This window comes from Ochotona curzoniae, unplaced genomic scaffold (assembly GCF_017591425.1).
Source record: "Ochotona curzoniae isolate NIBS_2020 unplaced genomic scaffold, NIBS_Ocur_1.0 contig_3819, whole genome shotgun sequence".
Classification (NCBI taxonomy): domain Eukaryota; kingdom Metazoa; phylum Chordata; class Mammalia; order Lagomorpha; family Ochotonidae; genus Ochotona; species Ochotona curzoniae.
Window position 1 is genome coordinate 56,165,595 of NW_024466004.1, and position 23,270 is coordinate 56,188,864.

General features: G+C 39.1%; 1 protein-coding gene across 3 annotated transcripts in view; it reads left to right on the forward strand.

Annotated features, from left to right (window-relative positions):
- AFG1L (AFG1 like ATPase) overlaps positions 1–23,270 on the forward strand; it is a 194,666-nt gene that overhangs the window by 90,362 nt on the left and 81,034 nt on the right. For all 3 annotated transcript variants that reach the window (XM_040983866.1, XM_040983863.1, XM_040983864.1), the window contains exon 7: positions 14,818–14,876. In XM_040983866.1, coding sequence (XP_040839800.1) covers positions 14,818–14,876 — 59 coding nt within the window. The remainder of the gene's footprint in view (positions 1–14,817; positions 14,877–23,270) is intronic.

A 23,270-nucleotide genomic window follows, 5' to 3' on the forward strand; every position in this document is an offset into this window, starting at 1 on the left:
TGTTTCTGGGGGAAGGGGAGAGACAAAGGGGGAAGCCACACATGACTTTCCAAACGTACTAGTAAGCAGAGATGAGGAACTGCCACCTCATATCTACTCAAGGTCTCCATGTGTACATATTCTGAGGGTTCTGCCAAAGTGGTTTGGATAGTTCTGAAATGTTGTCAGTTTCACCAGTTCAATGATGAAGCCACCCTCCCAATGTCCATTGGCTGACATAGTAATCCTCAAGTTTCCATTCACTGAGATTTTTTGCTGACCTTGTTTGACTGGGGTAGTTGTTCAGTTTGTTCTGTTCTCCTTCTGCTACGGCACCAAGGGAGCTGTCATATTCTCCTCTTATAGCTGAGCCTGTGTCTACTGCTCTGCCTTTTTCACTGATTAGGAAATGCTCTTGCAGGTGACCCCAAGGCCAGTCGTCCCAAGCCTCACTGGGTCCTGCACCCTGGGCTCACGAACCCAGCACCCACCTTGCAGGTTGGTCAACAGACCTGGGCCAGGCGATCCAAACCCCACCAGATGCCCCACCCTTGAGGCTCATGAACCCAGCACCCCCCTCATAGGTGGGCTCAAGGACCTGAGCCAAACAACCTGAACCCCACCAGATAGCGAACCCCTGGAGTTCAAGAACCCAACACCCGCCTCACTGGCAAGTCCCAAGGCCAAGGCTAGGCGACCCGAGTCCCACCAGTTTCCCCATTCTCTCGAGGCTCACGAACCCAACCCCACCATAAAGATGGGCCGTAGGACCTGAGCCAAGCTAACCAAGCCCTGTCAGATCCCATGCCCCTGGGATTCACGAACTTGGCTCCTGCTGGCCCTGGACTGGCATGACTCGCCTCACCTCAGCATCCACAATCTTATTGCACAACCTGGCCCAGTCTAACCTGCCCCCTGTTCTAGCTCTTGCTGGTGGGTATTGTAGCCTATTCCAGCCCAGCCTGATTATTGTACCGACCCTTATGTGAACTGGCAGGAGTTGTGGCCTTATCTGGCGTCTCCTGCCCTTGTTCTGGTTTCCTGGTTCTCCAATTTGCCAGTGGATATTATTAATTGGTCCAGACTGGTCTGTGCCCAAATCTGACCTACATGTGTGCCAGCAGGTACTGTAACCTGGCATGGACTGGACTGTTCCTTGCCTTGATTCTTGCATTCACCTGTAGGGACTGTATCCCAATGAAGGAGTTTCCAAAGCTCCTCTGTTGAGTTTCCTCCCAATGGCAGTTCTCCTGCACACCAGTGGGTCCTTTGCTCAGGTTGACTTTGTCCACCTCCTGCCCTGGCAAAAACAGTGGCCCTGCTCAACTGGCCCACATCCATTCTGGTTCTTGCTGTTGGGTGTTGCAGCCCATCGATACCTGGTCTGTGCCCAGATACAGCTTTCACGTGGTTCAGCAGGAGTCAAGACCTAGCCGGGCCTGTTCTATATCCAACCTGGCTCTCTTGAGTACCAATCGGGGTTGGATTCTAGCCCGATCTATCACTACCCAGAACCAGTGCACACCAGTGGAGGATGTTGCCATGTCCAGCCCAGCTTGCTGCCACGAATTCTACTCTCATCCTCACCAGTGGGAACCCAAAACCCAGCTGGGGCTTCCCCTTAGATCCCAAGCTAGGCCTGTTCCCATTGGCAGTTCTTCAGTGAGCCAGCAGAGATTGCAGTTCCACAGGGTTGAGACTACACTTCCCCCACAGATTCTACTATGAGACCCTCTTTTCTGACTCTTGTTCTCACCTCCAAACCCACTTGGTGTCAGCCCCCTACTTACATATCCATGTTGTGGACTTATCTATGGAGGTCATTCAGCTGTAATTCCTAACCTTTGCATAAAACCACAGGTCATCACAAACTACCACCTGTGCGATCCCACCAGTCCCCTGTAAATCCATACCCATCAAACCCCGGGGAGCTAATGTGCTCAGCTGTGCATGGCTCACCAGTTAGAAAGGGCTTCAAACTGGGGCTCCTGAAGGTCTGTCATGAACTCCCCTCCCCCAAGGGACCCACACAGCCTGGCTACATGCACCTGTGCAGGTAAAAAACAAACAAACAAAAAAACACTTTTGGGCAGGGTGGTCCCTGAAGCCTGCTGAACATCCCTTCCTCCTGGGAGACAGTGTGCTCAGCTGTGTGTGTGTACCTGCACTGGTTAGAAAGGCCTCCAAGCCTGGGATCCTGAAGGTTCTCCATGAACTCCCCTCCCCCAAGGGAACTGCATGGCCCAGTTACATGCACCCGTGCAGGTAAAAAAAAAAAAAGATTCATTTATTTTTATTGGAAAGTCAGATTTACAGAAAGAAGGAGATATAGAGAGAAAGATCTTCCTTCCACTGGTTCACTCCCCAAGTGGCCGCAATGGTCAGAGCCGATCCTAAGCTAAGACTCAGGAGCTTCTTCCTGGTCTGCCACATGGGTGCAGGGTCCCAAAGCTTTAGGCTGTCCTCTAGTACTTTCCCAGGCCACAGGCAGGGAGCTGAATGGGAAGTGGAGCAGACAGTACATGCACTTGCACCCATATGGGATCTTTGCATGAAGAGCTTGGCCTCTAGGCTATGCACCAGACCCAAAAAGAAAAGATCTTTTAAGTGACTGCAACAACGTGGGACTGGATCAGGCCAAAGCCAGTAGCTAAGTATTTCTGCCAAGTCTCGCACATGGATGACAGGGCATGGGGCTTGGGCCATCTTTCCTGCTTTCCCAGGCACATTAGCATGGAGATGGGTTGGAAGAAGAGCAACCAGGATTTGAACAGGCACCTATATGGGATGGTGGCACTGCAGGCTTATGTTAAAACGCCAACCCCTTGCAAGTTACTCATGTTCCTAGTCTTAACTTTCAGTTCCTGCCTTGCCTGTATTATGTCACGTGGTTGTTATAACCCAAAGCCAATTGTTGGCTAATGGTTGCTGTCTTCATTTTTAATTTCCTATTTTTTTTTTGGTCCCTAAGAATTTTTCTTATTTCTTTGTAAATACAAAATATGTGTGGTTTATTTTTTGCAACAGTTCTAGTACCTTGAACCAGCTGCTATTTTATATCTCATAGAATAATCTACTGAAGATTTTGGAGCCTGAAGCAGAGAGAATCTTATATCAGATCCATAGGAATAGAAAAATCCTAGAAAAGTTTCAGATAAAATGCACAAAGAGTTTGTATTTTTTAAAATAAAATTTCAAATGAATAGTCTTGTCATTCTGTGTTGGCTCTATAAAAACAGATGGTCTCTTATTTATTAATGTATTTGAAGGTAGAGTTCCAGAGAAAGAGGGAAAGACAGAAAGACAGACCTCTTCCCTCCACTGGTTCATTCCACAGATGTCTGCAATAGTTGAGGCTGGACTGAGTTGAAGACAGGAACCTAGAACTCCGTCTGATTCTTCCACGGGGTGGCAGGGGCCCAAGGGCATGGGCCATTTCCACAGCTTTCCAGGAGCATCAGTACAGAACTGGATTTGAAGTAAAGCATGTAGGGCGCTGGCTTCACAGATAGTGGCTTAACATGCCATGCCACACTCGCCCTGAAAAGAGCAAAGTGAATTTTGGAATTTCTGGGTATTTATTGTTCATTATAATAAGATTGTATTAGGTAGCATTAGATGTCAAATATAATTCCTTTTTTTTTTTAAGATTTACTTATTTTTATCGGAAAGGCAGATTTGTAGAGAGAAGATGCAGAGAGAAAGATCTTCCATCCAATGATTTACTCCCCAAATGGCCGTAATAGCTGTATATGAGCTGACTCAAAGGCAGGAGCCTCCTTTGAGTCTCCCACATGGATGCAGGGTCCCAAGGTTTTGAGCCATACTCTACTGCCTTCCTAGGCCACAAGCAGAGAACTGGATGGTTAGTAGAGCAGCCAGTATGAGAACTGGTGGCCATGTGGACTCTTAGCATTTGCAGTGGGAGGATTTTAGCCAATTGAGCCTTGCACTAGGCACTAATTCCATATTCTGCAAATTGTAAGGCAACAATATGATTCTTACTTGGATCACCATAGCTATCATTAGTAAAATGATGGATATCACTAAAAAGTGATAACAGTTATATGTAAATGCATATACATATATACACATTAATGTAATTTATCATTTTAATAGTTCCAGATGGAAGAATCCAATAGCCATCATGCTGAAGACTGGAAAAACATTTAGAAGAATTGAGCATCCTTTCTTCTTTTAATTTGTTATTGTTTATTTATTTATTTGAGAGGTATACACGCACATGCGCGCGCGCGCACACACACACACACACACACACACACACACACACACACACACACACAGAATGTGCCAGCACTCCTATCTACTTATTTATTTCCCAAATGCCTGCAATGGCCAGGGCTGGGTCAGAGCTCAAGCAAGAAGCTGGTATTGCAATATCATTCTACCATGTGAGTGACTGGAATTCAGTTACTTTACCCATCACCAGAGTGAGCATTAATTGGAAACTGGAAGGAGGAACCAGAGAGTCCAAACACTCTGTTTGTTTCTTTTTTTCTTTCGACTTATTTATTTTTGTTAGAAAGGCAGATTTATTGAGAGAAGGAGATACAGAGAGAAAGATCTTCCACCTGATGGTTCACTCCCCAAGTGGCTTCAGAGGTCAGAGCTGAGCTGATCTGAAGCTAGGAGCCAGGAACAACTTCTGGGTTTTCCACATGGGTGCAGGATCCCAAGGCTTTGGGCCATTCTCTACTGCTTTCCCAGGCCACGACCAGGATGTTGGGAAGTGGAGCAGCTGCAGTTCATACTGGCTCCTAGCTTCAGATCAGCTCAGCTCTGACCTTTGAAGCTGAAGAAATAATGAATGAAAATATTCCAATTCTAAGTGAAAGCATAAATACAGGGGTGCTTCAAAATGTTTGTGGAAAGTTTATGTAACTTCCAATTCCCTTTTTTCCAAGAACTTTTAAAAGCATTCTTTTACGTATATTTAGATTTAAGGTGCTTAGTGAACTTCAGGCAGAATAAAAACTAGAAAACCCTTACCTAGACATGCTATAGTCAAACTAGGCCAAGTAGAGAAGATGATGCGGAGAACAATATGGCACGTTAACTATGAAGAAGCCATGGTTAGGAGCTGAGGACTTCTGTTAGAAGCTGTGGAGGTCCAAGACAATGGAGCTACTTCTTTAAAATGTGGCTGGAAAACCTTTTTCAACTTAGAATTTTATATCCCACTCTCATTTTCCTTAAAAATGAAGATGAAATAAAGACATTCTAAGAAGAAATTCATCACCATTAGACCTGTACTGCAACAGATTCCAAAACTAGTTCTTCAGATAGAAAGGAACCAATTATGGAAGTGAAAGATCATCAGAAATCGTGAATATTATTATAGCATGTCTGAACAGAGAGGAAGAAAGGAAAGCACAAAATGAAATAGTAGACCTCATATTAAATGCTGGCAAAACACGTAATTCAGTGGAAAGCTAGAGAATGGATAAAAAGAGTACTAAGGGCTCCCTTTAAACATAAAGACACAGTTGAATTGAAGGTAACTGCATGTAAAATGATAAAAGGTAATGAGAGGCCAAATTACATTATTATTAAAGAGAAACTGCTGTCATTCTTCAATTTATTTCTCTGTATATGAACTACATACATCATGCATTCATTGGCTACTTATAAAAATTTTATCACTTATTTGAAGCAGTTTGATAAAATATTTTCATCCTGCATATTATAGTTCTCATCTGTAAGTGCTTGTCTTGAGTCTTTATTCCACATCTGTTTAATGTGGTCCATCTTCTAGCTGTTTGAGTACATGAGATACAGCAATACTTGTTTCAGTGTTCTACATTTGTCACCGTCCTGTGGTGACACTAAAATGATGAGCAATCTCAAGGGCCTGGAACCGCCACCGCAACCGGCACACACACACTGAACGAACACACGAACACACACACAAACGAACAGGGGAACAAGAAAGGAGAGACCAACGAAAAGGGGCAGGCAAGGGAAAAAAGGTTTATTGCCAAAAGCAGTTTGCTTATATACAGTTCTCCACCAATCACTTCTCCCCGTGGGTCCACGGGGTGCTACCTGATAGGCCGGTAGCAATGACATAATCGCTAGCCTATCCCTGTGACTTCCTGTTTACCTGCTGGCGGGACAAATCCCGCCTCCTGACCCTTGGCCAGCAGCCATCTTGCCCCTCATACACATAGGATCTGCTCCCAGCGCACTGCTCCCCACATACATTTGTTCTCTGCATTATTTCTAGGTCTCTTTCTTTTGGTGTAAAGACCCATTGTGAGTCACACTTCCTTATTTCTTTGCATGTCTGGTCACTTTTTATTGGATGCCATGTTCATTTTTTATGATGTAAGTGGCTAGCTTCCTGCTCTGTGTATTCTGTTTATATGTTGGTTCTCTTCGTATCATACTTCTATGGTCTGCTTGGAAAGACCAAGTGAAACATCTTCTATCTGCTGGTTCACTCCACAAATGGCCACAATGGCCAAAGCTGAGCAGATCTGAAATCAGAAGCCAGGAGCTTCTGCCAGTTCTCCAATGTGGGTATAGGGTTCCAAGGCCTTGGGCCATCCTTTACTGCTTTCCCAGGCCACAAGTAGGGAGCTGGATGGGAAGTGGGGCTGCGGGGATACAAACTGGCACCCATATGGGATCCTGCCACATGCAATGTGAGGATTAGCCACTAGGCTATCATGCTGGGCCCCAAAGTCTGTAGATTTTTATCACTATTGAAAGCCTTTGGCTCTAAGCTTAGATCTACCAGTTACTGGTTAAGAATTCATCAAATTAGTATTTTTTAAGCCATAAATTATTTTGTTTATTTGAGGCAGAAAGACAGCTGTCATCTACTTATTCACTTCTAAAATATATGTAGTACCTACATATATTGGGCTGGGCTGGGGCTGGGCTGGACTTGGGCTGAAGTCAGGAACTGGGAACATAGTCTAGGAGTTCCTTGTGCTGTCAGGAACTCAGTTACTTGAGCATTGCTTTCTGTTTGTTAGGATTTGTATTGTCAAGAAACTGATATCAAGCCCAGGACTTTTGATAAGGGAAATATAACTCCTTTAGTTTTTTTGTAATGATACAATTCCATGGGCTCTGGGACTTCACTTACCCCTACCCCTTCCCCCCATTGATTTAACCTATATTGTTACAATAGTATAGTCCTTCATAAGTAGTCATAAGTCCATCATTCTGCTAGGGAAATATAACTCTTAATCACTAGGCCAAAATGATGCCCCTCTCCCCAGCAAACTGTTTTTAAAACTCTGAATATCCGTTTCTTTATCTGTAAAATGGGGGTGAAAGATCCATTATAGAGTTATTATGACTTGTGCATAGCACTTAGCGAATTAGCAGGCTTGTTATAGTTATTCTGTCATTATTCCTCCCTTTGTCTCCAGCACTCACTTCAATGAGTATAGTATAGTAGCAATTTGTGAATATATGTTGAAATGACTATCATGCTAATATCACATGGGAACATTTAATTAGCTGTATTGTCTACAGATAGATTTAGTGAAATATTATTTTAATTTTACCTCTTATTTATTTTTTTAAGATTATTTATTTATTTTGTAGATTTGCAGAGGAAGAAAGAATCAGAGATTGATGTTGCACCTGTGGGTTTACTCCCCACATGGTGACAGCAGCCAGGGCTAGGCCAGGCTGGTGCCTGAAGTCAGGAGCTCTGTCTGAGTCTTCCATGTGGGTGGCAGGGGCACTGGTTTCTCAGGCCATTAACAGGGACCAGGAGGGGAAGTGGAGTAGCTGGGACATGAGCTAGCACCCATATAGAATGCCAGCTTCTTCACTGGCTTTACCCTTTATGCCACAATGTCAGCTTTTTGTTTGTTCATTTTTTAAGGAACCAAGTAGCTGTTGTTGCTTAAATGGTCTGAAAGTACCATTTTCTTTGAATCTACAATAAAGTAAGAACCTTCTGGAGGGACAAATCAGATTTTTGTGGATCCATAAAACCATTTCATTATTTTGCTAATTTTTGGGAAAATGTTTTAATTGCCTAACTTAAAAGTTTTTTTCTACTCTAAACTGATGTGTTCATAGATGAAAAAGCATCATTCACCCTATTGTTCTGAGACTCAGTGTTTTAAGGCAGAGATCCACCCAGTCCTGTGCAGCTCCAAAGTATTAATATAGGTACTTACAATTACTTTAAAAATCCTCTTTGCATGTATTTCCTCTGTAAGTATTAATATAGTTATTCACTGTGAAGAGTTTTAAGGTCCTTTTGCAGAGTGAGTGCCCCATAATTCCAGTGCTCTGTCTCATATGGCCAAGTATTCATTTAGCTCTGTTTAGAGATCATTAAAAAATCCTAGGCAGCAACTGCTGAATTTTTGAATAGTATTTAGTAAATAATGACAAATGTTGATATGAATGTATTATGAAATCTTTACGTCTTAAAAAATAATATCAAACAACTAATATTAAAAATTTTGGTAGCTAAATACCATTCCAGGAGATAGATTTATTGCATTGATAATTAGCATAATATTTGAATTGCAGAAAAACTCTTCAATTTAATGAGTACAATCTTTTTTCACTTAAGTGTCCTATAAAATCCTAAAGATTTTCAAGCCAAATGATTCCTATTTAGAATTCTGTTTGGAAAGTACTTTTCAGAGCATAAAGTTTTGAATTATATGTCTTTGAAAAGGCTGATTTTTTTTTAAGTTAACCCTTTAAAAATTGAAGGCATGAAGGCATTGTTATTTTGCTTTAACTTTGCTGATGAGTTTGACTCTTTTAAGAATGTTACGGTGAACTTCACATCTCTCATTTATTAACATGTTAAAAGATGTATGCTTTAAGGTGTATCTTAAAAATGCATATATACACATATTAATGCGTGTCTACAAATAAGACCGATCAAAGATTGCCTTAATATAAACTTTCATTAGCTCAACAATTATAGTTGTATAATAGTGATGTGTGTTATTTCTAATGATATTTTGAGAGCTCTTTGAGGAAAAGCTGCTAAGTGGTACAGTTTAAAGGGAGGCCATTTCACATGTGCACATATCCGTGAAACCATCCTCACCATCAACATAGTGAAGATCTCAAAAGTTTTTTGTGCCAACCTGCTGGTTTACTTTCTATTCGTATCCATTACTTTGCATTTCAAAAGAGTTTTGTCTAAGTGGAATTACACAATATGTGCTTATTGTTTTATTGTGGCTTCTGTTAGTCTCTGTGTGTGGGATTCATCTCTTGTGTGACTGAGTCATTTGTCCTTTGTATTGCTGAGTCATGTTCCTGGACAGATGTGCCATGATTTGTTTCTCCATTCACCTGCTGATGAGCATTTGGATTGCTCTTGGTTTTTCACTATTACAAAAAAAGATGACGTGTTCATTAGGTATAAACACTGTGTTTTAAAAACTATCTTGTTTTCAGTTTTTACCACCTCTTGGAAGTCATGGCTCTCACCTCTGATTGACAAGCAATGTTTTAGCTGCCTTTCCCAACAGCTTGGTAATTAGGGAAGACTGTGAAAATACTTAACTTTAAGCTTATTTCCTGCATTTTACTCATTAGACATACTGATTATAGGAAAGAAAAGATTTCATTTTGAATTTTGAAATCCTAGCAGCCTGGCCGGCATTATCTTACCTTTTATAATACCCTTAAATAAAAATTTTAAATGTAACTAAATTGAAACCTCTAGTCCTTAATTAGCAAAAGAACTTATGCAAATACTTTCTTCACTATAATGATGTTGTGATGAATATTTTTCTAAAGAGAATAAATGTTTCCTAATGACCATATTTTATTTCCATAAGTAAATGTGACAGTTGAAGTCTATCATAGTTACCAAGTTTTCTCTAAACAAGGAAATACAGAAAAGATCCTGTAATGCCATACTTAAAAATAATTGAGATACATAATCTAATTTGTATTTTTTTAACAATGTGAGAACTTTTTACTATTTCTGTTTTTATCATAGTGACTTCTCAAAGGCATTTTTTTATGCAATCAATTTCAAACTCTTGAAAAAATATTTTTAAAGAAAATTAAGCAAAGCTTAAAATTTACTGCTTGTTTATCCTTAACCGTCAGTAAATGTGGGTTTAAGTGTACATGTGTGAATGCAATATATGTATATATTTCATATATGTAAACATCTACATATTATATATAATATATGTAACCATCTATCTTGTTTATGATATAATTGCATTACATGCAAAGTTTAAGGTTAGAATTTTAATATTTAGGGACTTCATTTAATGTAAAGTGGAATTTATTTTCCTTGATATTAAGGATGAATCCTTGATACACAAAGCAGTTTTGTGTATTAAAGTTTTTTCTAATGAAGCTATTGTTATATAACTTTTAATTCTTTCCTGGAAACTTTTTATTAAAGAATGAGTAAAGAATTCCCTTCCCAGTAGGATCCTATATTCAGGTGTTGAAATATCAAGTACTTTTGGACGCATCATCTTTTTTATTTTGGATTATTGAGTTAGGATTTGGAAGTGATATCTTCTAAAGTATTTTGTTGTTTCTTGATGTGGTGTAAGCTAATCTGATTCAATGTCTATTGATTTTCCTGTGACTGCTAATTTTTCTGTTAATTAAAAAATTGTGGGGCCCAGCACGATAGTGTAGTGGTTAAAGTCCTCACCTTGCATGTACCAGGATCCCATATGGGCACCGGTTCTAATCCCAGCAGCCCCAATTCCCATCCAGCTCCCTGCTTGTGGCCTGGGATAGCAGAAGAAAATGGTCCAAAGCCTTGGACCTTGCATTTTGTGGGAGATCCGGAAAGAAGTTCCTGGCTCCTGACTTCGGATTGGCTCATCTCCAGCTGTTGTGGCCGTTTGGGGAGTAAACCATCAGACAGAAGATCTTCCTCTCTGCCTCTCCTTTTCTCTCTGTATATCCACCTTTCCAATAAAGTAAATAAATCTTTAATAAATAAATAAATAAAATAAAAAATGGTGAATTTTGTGTATGACCTGAATAGAAATCAATTTAGGTTATTTTTCCTTTTGTTCTTTGTCTTTTTAAGAAATCAGTAAAAACTTTATTTATAAGACTAAAAGATAAGCTAACAAGAGAATCAAAATGATGGAATATAGTAAGGGTGTTTCTAAACAGATGGAGAAACATTAGCCAGTGCAAAGCAAAGACGGCACATTCCAGGAAACAGGAGAGCACAGAATGACAGCAGAGGGGCACCTGGAGACTGACAGACATGAGAAAGCAGCGGACACAACAGTGTGGTGTTACAGTGACTGATATCCCAGTGGCATTGAGCCAGTGGTGATCTGAATTGTACTGGCAGCTGGAACTCCACCAGCAACAAGGTTCCAGCCAAAATAGGTCCGGATAGCCCTCAGAATTGATGGCCAGGAGATCAAGAACTCTAAGAGATGTACATTGGGCACCATTTTGCACATTATGGCAAAGGCTTCAAGACTTCAGTGACAACAGTGAGCTGGACTTCAGAGACAACAGTGAGCTATGCATATGCTGAGCTGGGAGCAAATTCACTGAACTCAGAGCATTGCACTGCTTCCACAGGAAAATAATACCAACTTTGGTATCATACGGCTCAAAATAGGTCTGTGTGTCCCTCAGACCTAATGGCCAACAGGTTCTGGCAAGATCAGCACCACCAACAATCTAGTTATATAGAACACCTCGTGTCTCCCTAATGCTGAGAACTGCTCTTATAGGAAGTGGGAGAAAGGTTGCACAGAAAATAGTGCAGCTGCAGCATGATATCACAGATGGTGGAGAATGGTAAGCCAGAAGCTGGGGCTATGGAGACTAAGGTGGAAATTTAACATAAGAACTCACACCTGGAATTCGCTGGAGGGAGTGGCACAAGTGACTACAAACAAAGAGCTATGTACCAACTGCAATAAGTAAAATTGAACTGTATATCTGTGGGTGACAGAGCTTAGAAACCTGCCCCAAGGAGAAGAATCTGATAAACAGAAGTGCTTTGACCAAGAGGAAAAGAGGAGACAAAGGAACAATGAATATTACTGAAGACTCCCCTGCAAAGGAACAAAACCCTTTGCCAACCTCAGAGTAACTGAGGAAGACATCAAGAAATTGGGGGATACAGAATTCAAAACAGTTGTTATAAAGCTTCCTTATAACAATGAGGAGCATGTAATGCAGGAGTTCAAGGAATTTAAGGAATATGTCACACAGGAAATGAATCAAATGAAAGTTGATATATTAGAAATGAAGAATACAGTGGAGCAAACTAAAAGTACAGTGGAGAGGCTCCAAAATAGAATGAAGCAAGCAGAAGGATGAATCTCAGAATTGGAAGATTTTTACTGTCACTGGGAGGAAACAAACAAAAATCTGGACGCAATGCTGGGTCAAGCTAAAAAAAAAAGTATTCAAGGGCCCCGCACGATGGTGCAGTGGTTAAGGCCCTTGCCTTGCACACCTGGGATCCCATATGGGTGCCGGTTCTAATCCCAGCAGCCCCGTTTCCCATCCAGATCCCTGCCTGTGGCCCAGGAAAGCAGTCAAGGACGGCCCAAGGATTTGGGAACCTGCACCTGCGTGGGATACCCGGAAGAGGTTCCTGGCTTTGGATCGGCATAGTATCGGCTGTTGCGGCCGCTTGGGGAGTGAACCATCGGGCGGAAGAACTTCCTCTCTGTCTCTCCTCTCTGCATATCTGCCTTTCCAATAAAAAAAATAAAATAAATCTTAAAAAAAAAAGTATTCAAGAATTGAAAGACACTGTTAAAAGGCCAAATATAAGTTATGGGAGTTGCAGGCGGTGCAGAAACACAGAAACTGGGTTAAAGGTGTATTCAATGAAATATTAAAGGAAAATTTCCCTAATCTACAGAAAGAATTGGGAAACAATATCCAGGAGGGGCACAGAACTCCCAACAGGGTTTACCAAAAGCGATCTTCACCAAGACACATGATAATCAAACTCTCTTCAGTTGAACATATGGGAAAGATCCTTAAATGTACACATGAAAAAAAAAATCAATTGACATATAGGGGAATGCCAGTTAAACTCACAGAAGACCTCTCACAGGAAACTACAGGCCAGAAGAGAATGGTGCAAGATATTCCAGATTCTAAAATAAAAAAATTGTCAGCCCAGGATAATATACCCAGTAAAGCTTTCCTTTGTCTTTGAAAATGAAGTAAAATTCTTCCACAGTCAAGAAAAGTCAAAAGAATATGCCTCTTGCAAACCTGCCCTACACTGATACTTAAAGATGTTCTCTTGACGGAGAAGAGAAATACCACCCACCAAAACCAAAGGCAAATGGGATGAACATCCCAGTAAAACAACAACAGAAGACAAAATCAATGAACAACCCATTGCTAAACTTACAGGATCAAATTACCACCTATTTGTATTAACCCTGAATGTAAATGGATTAAACTCATTGGTTAAATGTCATAGATTAGTAGACTGGATTAAAAAAACAAAACCCATCTATTTGTTGTCTACAAAAGACATATTTCACCAACAAAGATCAGCAGAAACTGTATTGCTGAGGTCCGTGCAGTGGATGTGGTGGACACGAAGGTGTGAAGGGTATTATTCCATTGCAGGAAGGGTCACAAGGAATTTTCCAAGGTATGGTAGGGCCTGGCAAATGTCTCTACAACCACCTGAATGCAACTCCACCTTCCTTTGCATGGACACTGGACCACCCTGTGAAAGAATTCTGTAATCCATTCAGGCATTGTTTGTTGCTGGGGTGTTGGTTTTTTACTATCATTGTGACCTTGGAGGTTAATATTGCTAATAAGGGTTTTTATTATTCATGCTGTCCCAATTGACCTTATGCTGATCAAGGGACCTATGTTTAGGGTTTCATTCTCTCCTTCATCTTTAGGTTCTTTTTTGTGATATATCTCTTGATTTGTACTAGCAATGTGTTATTGATTGATATGCACCCTCTATTGAGAACTTCTATTGAGAAACTTCTATTGAGAGTTTTTTTGGTGAAACAAATGGCAGAATTATTCTTGGACACAACCACTTGACCAAGATGTAAAAAGTCTGTGCCAGAGTTTGTGACTGCTTCTGTATAAATAAAGGGGACTGCTCTCTTGCATCATCCATTATGATCCTGAAATTGTAGTGGTTCATTTATTTTCTCTCACGCCTACTCCACACACCCTGTGAGTTCTGAACTTTGCTGGAGCTGGGCTCTGGCACTTTATCTCATGGATTTTGATGTTTTTTAAATTTAGTTTAATCTCTTCAAAATACTTTCTTTCTCATTATATTCTTCACTGAGTCATAGATCATCATATAGTAGCATCATTTTCTTCAAGAATATTCTTGATTTTCCTTTTCATTTCTTTAGTGACACGTCAGTCATTCAGTAACATGTTACTTCATGATGTTGTTCATTTCTTCTTTTCGTCCTGTTGCTTCCTGTTGTTGATTTTGTATTGTGGCTTTTTGGTTAAGGAGATATATAGTACTTGTGTAATGGAGACTGTCATATGCAGATATGGTGATACAATGCAGTATGCATCTCTACTTCCAGATCAAGGATTAACTCCTAATGAAACTGTTAACTATATCTTGACAACAGGATGCTGGACTCTTTGCCATTGTCCATACCTGCAGTAATGGACATATGACTATTTATGAAGAAGTATATTATAGAAATGATATAGTGGAACTCACTGGTGGGGGAGAGGCTTAGGGAGGGAGTAAGTGAAATCCCACGACCTATGGAACTGTATCATAAAATAAAAATAATAAAGAAGCAAAATAATAAAAAATATATAAACTAACATATGATTTAAACTAAGTAAATAACTGATACCGATATTTCCTTTCAGATCTCTATAAAAATGGACTCCAAAGAGCTAACTTTGTACCATTTATAGCTGTCCTAAAGGTAAGAAAACTCACATGTATTTTGTGACTGAGATCATATTGGCTGATAATCAAGGTCTCTACAGGATTGCCTAGATCTTGCATTCAAGCAGGATTTATTGTGATATTTGGATAGACAATAATAATCAAAGGTGCTAAAGGAGAAAGCAGTCCTCTTTATGTGGTTTGTTCATTTGCATTTGATAGAAAATCCCAAAACATAGTCTAAGTTTAACTGAAGCAGTTGATAGTGTACATTTTATAAATTTTAATTTGAGGTTAAATAATACATATTGTAGAGAAATATTTAAATTTATACATTTATTTCTGAAAAAAGAATGTTTGATATTCTTTGCTTCCTTCAGGTTAATGACCATTAACATGTTTTCCTAGCTATTGCTATTTTAGGGTAGTATTATTTCAAAAATATTCTAATATATTTAAATGTGACTGTCATCAAGTTATCATGAAATTATGTCAAGTTGAGATACCTAAATAGTTTAAATATTTGTGTGTGTCATCACTGCATGGATTTTAAAATAGCGTTCATTATAATATGATTAAGAATAAAATAGCCTCTTTTTTGCTGTTAATTCTAAATTTTTGTAGAATTATTTAGTGTCTCCTCATTGTACCATTAATTTTTAAAAACCTACAATGTGTAAAGTGCTACATGAGTCAGAATGGGTAATGTCATTATGCAATGGGTCTTGTGTTCATTGTAGGCTGTTTTAAATGTAGTTGGAGATAAAGTATAAACACCAGTACTCATACCAGACAGTAAAATACATAGTAAGTACTAAAAAGAAGCACAATTATATGCCAAGGTATAATTTCTATAATTTTAGGAAGATAATTTTTCTCAGCTTATGTCAATATATCTTCAGAAAAGAATGAAGTGTTTTTCTAAAATAAAAAAAAAAAACTTAAAACTTTAAAAATTGTTACCAAGAAGGAGTTAAAGATACTTTATCTTCACATATTTTTAAGGCATAGACAGTTCTATTGATGAATTCCTTTGGTTGGAGTTATTGTTAGTGCTGAACTTTATACCCTAGACTATACTTAGGAGAATTAACACGTCTGTTTCATTGAGCAATTTTAGGTTCCTAAGGAAATGCATTTTTCTGAAATATATATAAGTATAGGGAAAAGTACTTTTGGAAGTTTTTCAATGTTATTTCACTTTCTTTTCCTGTTAGGTATATGGGAGCAGGTAGATTTGCTGTATTTTCTCTATGCTAGGAATCTTAAGTATTATGTGCATACAAATACCTTAAGATATTTAAGTGAACTGCAAAGTGCTAAAAGTAGCATAAAACTTAGAAAATTGAAAAAGAGAAGGCTTGAAGAATGAAACAAATTAATACAACCTCAGGAAACTGTGTAGCTGTATCTTTTTTTCTTTTTTTCTTTTTTTCTTTTTTCCTTCTTTTTCTTTTTTCTTTTTTGGTCCAGTGCTGTGATTTGGCTAGGATATGACTCCCAAATTTCTGCAGAGTTCATTCTCCAATTCAGAATGAATAGTACAAAGAGGGTAGATGCTGGGTTCAGTTATGTCTGATGTGTAGGAGGCAGACCTTGGGGGTGGTGTTTACTTCACTGAGGGTGTCCCTTGGGAAGCTGACTCATGACAGGATTGGGTATCAAGGCTGAGATGGATCCAGCCATTCTCTCTGCTTCCTGGCTCATCACGTGGTTCTTTCTTTGGACACTCTTCACCGTTGCCATTCTCTGGCCTCAGCTGGTGGCAGAAGCAGTGGGGCCTACCTGGTCTTGGATCATGAACCTCGCAAAGCATGAACTGGAAGAGGCTTCCTTAATATGCCTTCAATTACCTTCATATACTTTAAGTATTCCTTCATATTCTTTCAATACCAAGGCTTGGGTATCTTACTAGAGTAGTAAAAAATTTCTCACTGACTTATATAGCCAGGGGTTTGTCAACTTCAGTATAAATCTCACTATTAGAAGGTAATTAAAATTGCCCAAGTGAATTTAATTTCCTTTTTCTCTTCCATTCTTTGTCTTTGTTTTTGATGAGAGAAAATGAGAGAGGAATAATCAGTGCAACTTTAAGTTGAACATGAGCTAAGATAAATAATACTGATATTTGAGATTGAACATGATCTGAAATTCTCAGGAAATGAAATATCAAATTGGATGAGATGTATTTGTCTTAATTATTCAAAGGATGTACCCCAGGAAGCAGCAGGTGATGGTTTGAGTACTTGGGTCCCTGCTACCCACAGGAGAGAGTTGGGTGGAGTTACCAGCTCCTGGCTTCAGCCTAGTCTAGTCCTGGCTTCCCACTTCCCGTTTCACACCTGGATAAGATATCCAGTCTGGCTCCTGGCTCCTGCTTCCTGCTACTGCTAACCATGGGAGGCAGCAAGCCATGGCTAAAGACCTGGACTCTTGCCACTCACATGAGAGGTGAGGATTGAGTTCTTATATCCTGGTTTCAGGTGGGTCCAGCACTAGCTGTTGCAGACATTGGGGGAGTGAAACAGCAGTTGGGAACTGTGTCTCTGGGTCTCTCTTTCTCAAAAAGATACATAACAATGCCAACACATAAAAGAGATGGAAGAGAAAATAAGTGTAAGATTAGGTGGAAAGAGAGTTAGCAGAGCTAAGCAAACAGGATGACCCATTTTTTTTTCTTAAAGATTATTTTATTTTTTTAATCAGAAAGTCAGATGTACAGAGAAGAGGAGAGACAGAGAGGAAGAGCTTCTGTCCAGTGATCCACTGCACAAATGGCTACAATGGCCTGAGCTGTGCTAACCCAAAGCCAGGAGCCAGGAGCCTCCTCCAGGTGTCCCATGTGGGAGCAGGATCCCAAGGCTTTGGGCCATCTTCAACTGTCTTCCCAGGCCACAAGCAGGGAGCTGGATGGGAAGTGGATCCGCTGGGATTAGAACCAGTGCCCACATGAGATCCCAGCGCACGCAAGGCAAAGACCCTAGCCACTAGGCTACTATGCTGGGTTCGCAGATCCATTTTTTAAAAATGTGAAGTGTTTTAGAAAATGCAAATCAGATAAACACTAAAACTCAGGTAAAATCAGATAAAACTAAAATCATTAACAAAGAAATCACTCATGAAAAACTCATATGGAACAAATTTACACTAATCAGAGATAAAATATTACAAAGAAAATATTAGTAATAGAAAGCAGACAGCAGAGATCATATATTCAAAGCATTTGTATAAAGAGAACATAGGGGCTGACACTCTGGTGTGGTGGGGTGCACTGAAATCCCATGTGGGCACTAGTTTGAGTCCCAGTGGCTCCATTTCTGAGCCAGCTTCCTGCCAGTATACCTGGGAAAGCAGTAAAAGATAGCCCAAGTGCTTAGGTCCCTGAGCCCACATGAAAGAAGCAGATGAAACCCATGGCTCCTGTCTTGGTACTGGAGTGGTTCAGGCCATTGCAGGCATTTGGGGAGTGAGACAGAGAGTAAAAGATCTACCTCCTCCCCTCCTTCTCTTTCTCTCTGTATTTGTCACTATCCCTCTTTCTCTAACTTTGCCTTTCAAATAAGTGAGTCTGTTAAAATAAAGAGAAAGAATATAAAGATTAAATAGAACAAATTTGATGTGAAGGAATTAAAATACTCCCTATGTGTTTTCTTAATACCATCAAAATTAATTTATTTTTCTGATGCATAACTGAATTCTTAAAATAAAGATAGGGTTGACATTACAGTGTTGTTTGTTAAGGCACCACCTGTGGTGCCAGCATCCCATATTGGCAATGTTTTACATCCTCAACTATTTTCACTTCCAATCCAGCTCTCTATGATGTGCCATAAAAGCAGTAGAAGATGGACCAGTTACGTAGGCCCTTGCCACCTGTCTGGGAGCTTCTAACTCTAGTTTGGCTTTTGTGACCATATAGAGAGTGAACCAGCAGATACAATCTCTTTCAAAATCTGACTCTCAAATAAATAGTCTTATTATTATTATGAGATTGGCCTGCATTCGGAACTCTACTAACACCTGCTGACGTGAATGTGGGGAGAAAGATACCCTTCATCACTGCTGGTGGGAGTGTAGGTTAATGCTACCAACATAGAAGTCAGTATGGAGAGTGCTAAGAGAACTGAAAATTTACCTGCCATGTGACCCAGCTATCCCACTTTTGGGGATATATCTCTCTGTTGTTGATTTTGTTTTATGGCTTTTCATTTATGGGGATGTGTAATAACTGTAATAAATAGACTCTCACATACAGATGTGAAGATATAATGCAGTGTGCATCTCTACTTCCAAATCAAAGACAGACTCCCAATGAAACTGTTGAGTGTATCTTGACAATAGGGTGCTGGATTCTGCCAGTGTCCATGCCTACAATGTCAGAATACACTTAAGTAGCAGAATGATGGACTTGTGATTGATTGTGAAGGGCTATACTATTGTAATGACAAGGGGGAAATTAGTGGGAAGGGTGAGGTTTGGGGAAGAGGGGAAGGGAAATCTCAGAGCCTATAGAACTGTATGTTGAATGATACATGATATGATATGATATGATATGATATGATATGATATAAAAATCCTAAAGCTAACAGGGAAAAACAAACTGATTAGACTTTTTCACTATAAGAAAATACTAGACTATAATGAAATAAAATAGTTTTTACTATAGTTAAAATGAAAAATGTGGCATCTGGTTAGTTGGGCTATCAGACCCATCTATGATAATTTCTGAATTATAGCTATCAAGAATCTTCCTGAGGAAGGTACTTTAAAATTTTATGCCACCAGCCAAAATTATAAAGGGAGACTTAACAGCAAGGAAAAGTTGGTATTAGTAATTGAATCTAATTAAATATTGTCTTATTTTGATATGTAAGACTGTCAAGATTTTTTATTGTATCATGTAATATCTTCCATTGCTGAGTCAACTGCAGGATAGTAAAGGATCTAGAAAAGGGGCCTGAATCAGACCAAGAGATGGCACATGTTAGAAATATTTCTGAAGAGTAGATAATGCTTTTTTGAGATTGAAAAGACAAAGAAAATCAGGCAAAGTCGGAGGAAAAAGCCTGTTGGAAAAAACAAAGATACATCAGAATTATCACTTAAAAATTTGGTGGGTAGCCATCAGTTTGCTGAGATTTTCATAAGATAATAATTATTGCCACTTTTTTGTTTGCTCAGAGCTTCGAGATTTATTTAAAACATTTAATCGTTTTTATCCCCACATAAAAGCAAGATTTTTTTATTGTATGCAAATTTGAAACATCAGTGGTTCACACTCTCATTTACATATAAAGATGGTTAGGGTCAGATGTTTGGTGCCACAGTCAAAGCACTGCCTGGAGATATCTGCATCCCAGGTGGAGTGTCTGGGTTCTAGTTCCAGCTCAGCCTATGCTCACCTTGGGAATCGGTCAGTGGTGCCTGTGGTACTTGGGTCCCTCCCACCTGTCATGAATGGCTTGGCTTCAGCCTGATCCGGCCCCAACTACAGAGTCTTTGGGAGTGAACTGGTGAATGGAAGAGTCCTCTCTGTATGTCTATCTCTTTCTCTCTCTGTGCCATTCAAAAAAACTATGATGATCATAGACCTTTTTGTTGTAACACAGACTAATTGAAGCAGACACAGTTATGAACTTGAAACTTCTTGATGACCATATGATGTACTATCCTGACCTTATTGATTCATTCTTTTTTTAAAAAAAAATTATTTGAGAGGCAAAGAGACAGAGAGTTTCTTGAAAGTTTAATAGGATGAACAGATATCAAATAATCAAGTCCACATGGGAAATGTTTCTTTGCAAGATGATCTGTAGTGTCTTTGTTACATAGCAATGGATTCTAATGTCAGCAACTTAGCACTTTAATTCCCATTCACAGTGACCACTGATCAGCCATCTTCCTTCTTAATTTTTTTGTTTCTCCATAACATTGAATGTTAGGTATTTAGTGGATTCCTGAAATGATAGTTGTAATCTGGTGAAAAATTGCCAAGGAAGTATTCTGCAATTTCTGGAATTTTCTCTTTGATGAATTTATTAGATGCTGAAATTAGAGAAATTCAAGATTTTAGTGGTAACTGTTATAACTTTCCCCTTTTCCAAAAAAATGCTGTCCATCTGGAAGACATAATCTGATGTAATATTTGCTAGATTTAAATATGGCACACCAAAAGATACTTTATAATCTTAAGGGAGTAATAGTTCTAAATTTGCTTAATATTCAGGCAAATCTGGGTTTTTAATTTAACTGCTAATGTGTATTCTAGCATGCATCCTTTAAATAAAACTTCACGAAATACTAAGTTAACAAGTGGGTTTTTGGTTTGTTTCTTTGTTTTTTTATCTTCTGGAAATGTTTCTTCCAAGGAATTTTAGCCTGAAAATAAGCAGTCTGAGAATATTCTCATGGTGTGATCTGCAGTTCCAAGCATAGAAACACTGTTTACAACCCTTAAGGAAATGCTTCAGTGTTCCGTCTGGTCAGATCATCAGCATTTGGATTGAGAGATTTGTTAAAATAACTGTCTATTTGCTATTTGAAGTTGCTGTGCCGGTTTCTTCATCATAACTTGCAGTCCTGGAGCTCTGCAAATCAGCCTCTGGGGCAGGTGTCAACCTCCCTGCCCTCCACTTGCTTGTCACCTGAGTCAGCCTGAGGGATTAACCCTTTGTCAGAGTGATATTGTCTTTTTGGCTTTTTTATACTTAAGAATGAAGGAAAGAAAAGACAGCACCAAAATAATAGTGAAATCTTGAACTGAAAAGAATTGTGTTTTTCTCCTCCAAACCATGAAAGAAGTGTTCAGATTTAGTTTTGCTATTTTAGAAGACCAATAAATAGTCAATTTGGTTAGAAAAATCTCTCCATAGTTATCAAGTTTTAGGCTAAATAAATTAGATAACTTTGTAAATGAACTTACTTAATCTATGTTTAAGAGACCGCATTGAAGACGATTATACACAGTAGTAAGCATTCAACTTTATTTGTAATGGTGTTTTTGTGCTATGTCTTTAAGTTGATAAGTATTTAAGATTAAAAGTGTCAGGTGGATTTAAAAATGCAATTCTTATCATTTTCCTTAGGAGAATGTAGGCTTTGTAACAGTCAGGACCACCTTCTGAAAAAGTAATATTGGGCAAAAACTTCTAAACATGTTCTCTCTAATTGTCCCATGTAAAAATGACAATAAAAAGTTTCCTGTGAAGACTAAGAAAAAATCACATGTGTATTTAGCTGGAATATGACAAACTTACTTATATGTAAATATAGATTATTCAGAGCTTAAATTCTTTTTTCAGGGTAGCAAGTAGTCATTTCTCTTTTAACTAAAAGAAAGCAATTCTTTAATGACAGAAACAGTGTAAAGGAAGTGTACCTTAAATATGAATTAGGTGGTTCTTGGTTCTTTGAATCATGAGATAAATTAGTTTAATTGCACATGGCAATTTTCTTGACTAGTGATGTAATATGAAATAAAATTCTCCCTGTCCCCACCCTGAAGACTCAAGCCAATTAATAGAACTTTTAAGCTCTTTGTCATAGGCCACCATGGAGGTCTGTAGAGAAGAACTTTAATCCAATAAACATTTCATTTAGATCATGAAAAGAAGGCCTGAGGAGAAGCTCCTGGAAGAGAGGGTATTACTATGATTCCAACCATGAAGGGATGGGAGGAATTTGCCAAATTAACCAAGAGGTCCTCATATTGAACACATAAATGTGTCAAAACTCACAGAATCATTATTTAATTTGCTTGAACTCTACATTGAGGAAACTCTAAAAAAGCCACAACTGTTTTGTTCAAAGCTTTCGCTGTTGGGCTGCGTGGACAGGGCAGAGGGAGGTTGTGAGAAATCCAGATAGCAAATAACACTGGCCGAAGCCGGTCAGAAAAGGGAATAGATAATTAGGCGTAATTAGCGTGTATGAATCGTTGTCTCTCTGCCCTTCGCTTGAATAAATTTTCAAGGAAAAAACCCTAGTGGTGGAAATCCTTTGATGTAGGAAGAGTCATTGTGTCTTGGCAGCATAAAGGCAGTGTTTTATACTTTTTACATAATGGCGGTGATGCAGAAAGGGTGAATGGAACCTCCCCCCTTCCCTCCCGTCTGCCTCAGTGCAAGGACTTCTGGATTCTCTTGAAACAAAATGCATCACAAGTTTTCAGTTGTTTGTAATGAGGTAGTGGACCTCAGCAGGGCTCAGAGGAAGCCATCTTTGGCTTTTGTTTAAATCTTAATTACAGCTTTTAAAAATTTTTTTTTTCTTTCTGGGAAATTGTTTTCTTAAATCAACACTTCGTTTTCACTTCTTCACTTGCGCATCCAATAAAAGAAAGGAATAATACACAAGCAAACTAAGCAGAAAGTTATAAATTATCGCATAAAAAGCTTATACATTTTTGTGTTTTTAATCGCAGATGAGAAAG